Source organism: Eimeria necatrix, genomic scaffold (genome assembly GCF_000499385.1).
Source record: "Eimeria necatrix Houghton genomic scaffold, Enh_scaff896, whole genome shotgun sequence".
NCBI lineage: Eukaryota > Apicomplexa > Conoidasida > Eucoccidiorida > Eimeriidae > Eimeria > Eimeria necatrix.
The window spans coordinates 7,501-13,218 of NW_013654695.1; the positions used below are offsets into that span (position 1 = coordinate 7,501).

General features: G+C 46.9%; 1 protein-coding gene across 1 annotated transcript; it reads right to left on the bottom strand.

Annotated features, from left to right (window-relative positions):
- Window positions 1–1,087: 1,087 nt before the first annotated feature.
- ENH_00081560 (hypothetical protein, conserved) lies at window positions 1,088–2,446 on the bottom strand (the record flags this gene model as incomplete). Its single annotated transcript, XM_013583324.1, has 2 exons — window positions 1,088–1,578; window positions 1,834–2,446. The coding sequence occupies 2 exons, from the start codon at window positions 2,444–2,446 to the stop codon at window positions 1,088–1,090; spliced, it is 1,104 nt and encodes a 367-aa protein (XP_013438778.1).
- Between the last annotated feature and the right edge of the window lie 3,272 nt (window positions 2,447–5,718).

The following is a 5,718-nucleotide window of genomic DNA, read 5'->3' on the forward strand; positions in this document are numbered from 1 at the left end:
ATAATATATAATAAATAATATATAATATATAATATATAATAAACAATAAATAATAACAAATAATAAATGATAAATAGTAAATAATAAACAATAAATAATAAATAATAAATGATAAAAAAATGAAAAATTTTAATTGGGACATGAGCAGAGTCATGAGGGGAGGAAGAGGAAGTGAAACCAGGACCCCAAAACCCCAAACCCTAAACCCTAAACCCTAAACCCTAAACCCTAAACCCCAAACCCTAAACCCTAAACCCTAAACCCTGGGGACTCACAAGGTGGGCCTGTTCAAGGGAGAGTTGGTGTTCAGCTGCTAGGGCTCTTTCCCAATAAGGTGCTGCTTGCTGCAGCTGCTGCTTAAATGCTGCAGCAGCAAACTGTGGGGCCCTTCGGGACAGCAGCAAAGAACATTCTGCTGCGCAGCCCTCCACCAGGCAGTTGAAGTACCTGCAGCAGCAGCAGCAGCAGCAGCAGCAACAGCAGCAGCAGCAGCAGCACAAGCAGCACCACTTGTATTTATATTTATATCTATATTTATATTTATATTTATATTTATATTTATATTTATATTTATATTTATATTTATATTTATATTTATATTTGTACTTGTATTTATATTTATATTTATATTTATATTTATATTTATATTTATATTTATGCTTATATTTATATTTAGGCAAGCCAGCAATTATGACAGAACATGAAGGGCGAGTTTGGAGTTTAGGGTTTAGGGTTTCGGGTTCAGTTTTTAGAGTTTAGGGTTTAGGACTAAGGGCTTAGGGCTTAGGGTTTAGGGTTTAGGGTTTAGGGTTTAGGGTTTAGGGTTTGAGGCGCGAACGACCAATGACCAGACAATTAAAAACCGAGAAATAAAAAGCAGCAAATAAGTAAAAATAGTAAATAAATTAATTAAACACAAAGAAATAATAATAATTAATTAATTAATTAATTAAAAATATATTAATTAACTAAAATTAATTAATTAATCAATTAATTGAAGATAAAAAAAATTTAAATGAATTGCTGCAGCACCTCAGCAGCCATTTGCCGGCGAATTCATGAGCAGCAGATTTCGATTCGGTCTTCTTCAAGTTGCTGTCGATGTCTGCAGCAAAACAACTGAATACATTTGCAGCATTTGCTGCTGCTGCTGCTGCTGCTGCTGCTGCTGCTGCTGCTGTTGCTGCTGTGACTGCTGCAGCTGCTGCTGGAGTTGGTGTCTCAGTGAGTGTCCTGCTGCTACGCTGCTACTGTTCAGTCTGGCTCTGCTGCTGCTGCTGCTGCAGCTGCTGCTGCTGCTGCTGCTGCAGCAGCAGCAGCTGCTGCTGCTGCTGCTGGGGCTTGTCTTACCTCTGAGGTGGCTGACGAGCTGCCGCGTGAGGCCTACGATGAGTTTAATATCTGCTTCGTGCAGCTGCTGCAGCAGCTGCAGCAAAGTTGGCATTGCAATTGTGTCAGCAGCAGCAGCAGCACCTTCGCTTTTTAGCTGCTCAAAGACAGAGCAGCACAAGCTGCTGCTGCTGCCGCTGCTGCTGTCTTCGAAAGCCTGCAGGAACTGCGCCAGCGTCAGCGTGGGGCCTGTGCACAGCAGCAGCAGCAGCAGCAGCAGCAGCAGCAGCAGGCAGCAAACGAAGCTATAAGAAAAGACGTGCAAACGGCTCCGCCAAGGCTGTTGCAGCAGCAGCAGCAGTAGCTGCTGCTGCTGCTGCAGCTGCTGCTGCTGCGAAAATGGAACGGAAATGAGCCGAAACAGCAGTGCAGCAGCAGCTACAGCAGCAAACAACGCAGCAGCAGCAGCAGCAGCAGCAACAGCAGCAGCAGCAGCAAAATTACCAGGCAGCCGAAGCTTGTCGACCACGTCTTGCTTCCAGTGTACAGACACCCTCTGAGGTGCAGCAGAGCGCAGCTGCAGCTGCTGCTGCTGCTGCTGCTGTTGCTGCTGCTGGCGCTGCTGCTGCTCTTGCTGCATATGGTGCTGCTGCTGCTGCTCTTGCTGGCGCTGCAGCTGCTGCTCTTGCTCGTCCTGCAGCCTCTGCTGCTGTCGCTGCTCCTGCGACGCCTGCTGAAGCAGCTGCTGTTGTTGTTGTTGCTGTTGCTGCAGTTGCTGCTGCAGTTGCTGCTGCTGCTGCTGCTGCTGCTGAGAGATAAGGCTGTCTTCTTCCTTCTCCTCAGGTGTGGTTTCTCTTGTGGCTTGTTCTTGCTGTTGGGGTTTTTGGGGTGTATCCATCGCTTCCGCGTCAGCCTGCTGCTGCTGCTGCTGCAGCTGCTGCAGCTGCTGCTGCTGCTGCTGGAGTTGCTGCATTTGCTGCTGCTGCTGCAGCAGCTGCTGCTGCTGGTCGCGTTCTTGGGAGCTCATCTTGCTGGCTTTGGCGTGGGGGGAGGGAGTGTCGAGTTTGCTGCTGCTGGTTTGCTGCTGCGGGACTTTGCGGGTTCTTTTGGGGGCCATTAAGGGGTTAAAGAGTCTAAAATGGTATTTAATTAAATTTGAAGTCAAAAAGTCAAACAAAGAAGCTGAAAAAGCCCATAGTGTGGCCTTTGTGGCTGCCCGGGAGCTGTCGATACACCCGAACGGCTGCAGCAGCAGCAGCAGCAGCAGCAGCAACAGGCCCTGAGTTGCACACCTTCGGACAGAAAAAGGTGAAATTCAGATTAAAGTGACTTTATAAAATAGAAAAAGGCAAATGTGGAGGCGCTGCCGAAAAAGAGAAGCGAATCGGCGCTGCTGCTGGGGTGTACAGACAGCTAGTGTGAATCGAGTGCTGCTCTTCGAGGCGTGGAGCTGCTGCGGCCCTGGAAAAGCCCTTTTGAAGTTTGTAGAAGAATATATTGCAAGTTTAAACAAAACTAAACCCGAAATGAGCAGAAATAATGCAATAATAACCTCCCAGCCTTCAGGTGTACGCGCAGCTCGCGACCAGCCACAAGAGGTAGCGACAGCGCCGGCCGGCTCAAAACACCCCGAGCGGCGGCGGCTGAAACCGGGGATTTTTGCTTCTTTTGGACTTTAAAACAATGCTCTAAATTCAACAAAATGCAATTTATTTAATTAGAACAAAAAAGCTTTCAAAAAGACACCAAAAAACCCCGTTTCCCTTCCTTCACCCGCGCCCGATGCGGTGTCTAGGCAGCTGCGCCGACGCGCTGTCTGTCCACCTCGAATGTTGAAGCAGTTCATTTTTCTCGCTTTTTAAATTTATATTTCATTTCAAAATATAAAATAATTTCACAAATAAAACCTCAAAGGGCGGCGGCAGCGCTCGCAACCGCGTAGATCGCCGGGTGTACGTACACCCGAGCGTTGCGACGCGGAATCGGCCGCGAGCAAACGTTTCTCTTCGCCGAATTTTCCGTTTTTAATTCCAAAAAGTGCCAAATGTGGCATTTAAAATACATTTATAATTAAACTTAATTAAATTAAACATAAAAACGCAGAAAAAATCCCAACTCACCGCATTTGCCTCACTCGACACTCTTAATGCGCAGCTGCTGCAGCTGCTGCGTTGGCTGCGGCTTCTGCCTAGCGGAAATGCCCACAGAGTTGAAAACGCAAAAAGTTTAAATAAATGTAATTAAATATATTTCAAATTAAAAATATTAAAAAGGAAAATCCAAAGGCCGAAAAGTTCTGCCTCTCGATTTGCTGGAAACAGATTCCGCCAGGTGTACAGACACCCCAAAAGCGACGCAGCACAAACGCAGCAGCAGCAGCAGCAGCAGCAGCAGCAACAGCAGCAGCAGCAACAGGTCTTGTGAGTCTCTCTGTTGTAGCTATTACATTCTTACTATCCAGTGCAGCAGCAGCAGCAGCAGCAGCAGCAGGTTATCAGCAGCACTAATAGAGACGCAAGCAGCTGAAGCAGCAGCGACCGCTCTATCAGCAGCAGCAGCGATGCTACAGCCATCAGCAGCAGCAGCAGCAATGCCGCAAGCAGCAGCAGCAGCAGCAATGCCGCAAGCAGCAGCAGCAGCATCTATGGCACAACCAGCAGCAGAAACAGCAGCAGGTAGCCCCTAAACTCGTAAATGCTGCTGCTGCTCGCGCTGCAGCAGCTGCTGCTTCCGATGCTGCTGCAAAAATGTTGCTGCTGCTAGCGCGCTGCAGATGCTACTGCTAGAGTTGCAGCAGCAGCAGCAGCAGCTGCTGCTGCTGCTGCTGCTGCTGCTGCGTCTCTGCCCCACCGCTTTTGGGGTGTCTGTACACCCCGCGGCATATCTCCCGCAGCAAATCGAGAACCAGAACTTTTCGTTTTTTAGTTTTCCTTTTTAAATCTATTTTGTCTTAAATGCATTTATTTATTTTCATTTATTCTTTTCAGATTTTTATTTCCTTTTGGAGCTGCCGCCGCTCTCGGCTGTACATACACCACAGACTGGGCGAAGAAAGCTAGCTAGCTAAAAGCGAAGAGGTGCTTTTAGCTAGCTGGGCTAGCTAGCTAGCTAGCTAGCTAGCTAGCTAGCTAGCTAGCTAGTCGGTTATAAAGCTGGCTATAAGGGTAGCTGCTTGGCTATGAAGCCTGCCAGCTAGCCGTAGGTAACTAAAGCTGGCTAGCTAGCTGAACGCAGCTAGCTGGCCGTAGCTAGCTAGCGCAGCTAGCTGGCTATTTAGCTAGCTAGCTTGCTAGCTAGCTAGCCAGCTAGCTGTGCTCAGCTAGGTAGATTCATAGCTTGTTAGCCACACAGCCATGCATACCTTGATGGACAAATGGCTAGCTAGCTAGCTAGCCGGCTCCCTACACTATTGCTAGCTAGCTAACTAGTTAGCTAGCTAGTTATAGGTAGCTAGATTGACAGCTAGCTAGCTAGCTAGCTAGCTATCTAGCTAGCTAGCTAGCTATCTAGCTAGCTAGCTAGATAGCTCAGAATGCGTCGGGTTAAATAAGCAGCAGTTTGAAGCTTGCAGAATGAGGTGTACATACACTCCAGGGAAAGAAGGCTCCCGCCAAGGGTTTAGGGTTTAGAGTTTAGGGCTTAGGGTTTAGGGTTTAGGGTTTAGGGTTTAGGGTTTAGGTTCAGGGCTTAGCAAGGCGCCTGACAAGCGGCAGTGACCAAATCGGATTACCAACGAAGCTGTTGAAAGAAATTACCGAACCCTGAACCCTAAACCTTAAACCCTAAACCCTAAACCCTAAACCCTAAACCCTAAACCCTAAACCCTAAGCCCTAAACCCTAAATCCTACACCTCAAACTCTAAACATTGAACCCCAAACCCTAAACCCTAAACCCTAAATCCTGAAAGGCCGCGAACAAACTAATTGGCTAATTAAAACTCAAACAGGCTTTGAGAAGATTCAGGCAAGAAGCAGATATATAAAGAAGCAAACAAAAGGCGTAAACCCTAAACCTTAAACACTAAATCCTAAACCCTAAACCCTAAACCCTAAACCCTAAACCTTAACACTAACCCTAGAGCCCGAGAGCCTTAACCTAGAATTGAAGGTCTCAAACAGCAAGCCATGAAACTACAGCCCAAAATCCTAAACCCTAAACCCTAAACCCTAAACCCTAAACCTTAAACCCTAAACCCTAGAGCACAACCCTGTACTGTTAGGGTTTAGGGTTTACTTATTATTTACTATAGTTGCCACGTCAAATGCAAGCATTTATCGTTTAGAGTCTAGGGTTTAGGGTTTAGGGTTTAGGGTTTAGGGTTTAGGATTTAGGGTTTAGGGTTTAGGGTTTATACTTTAGGGACAGTACTGCTTGGGAGGCCCCTAGGG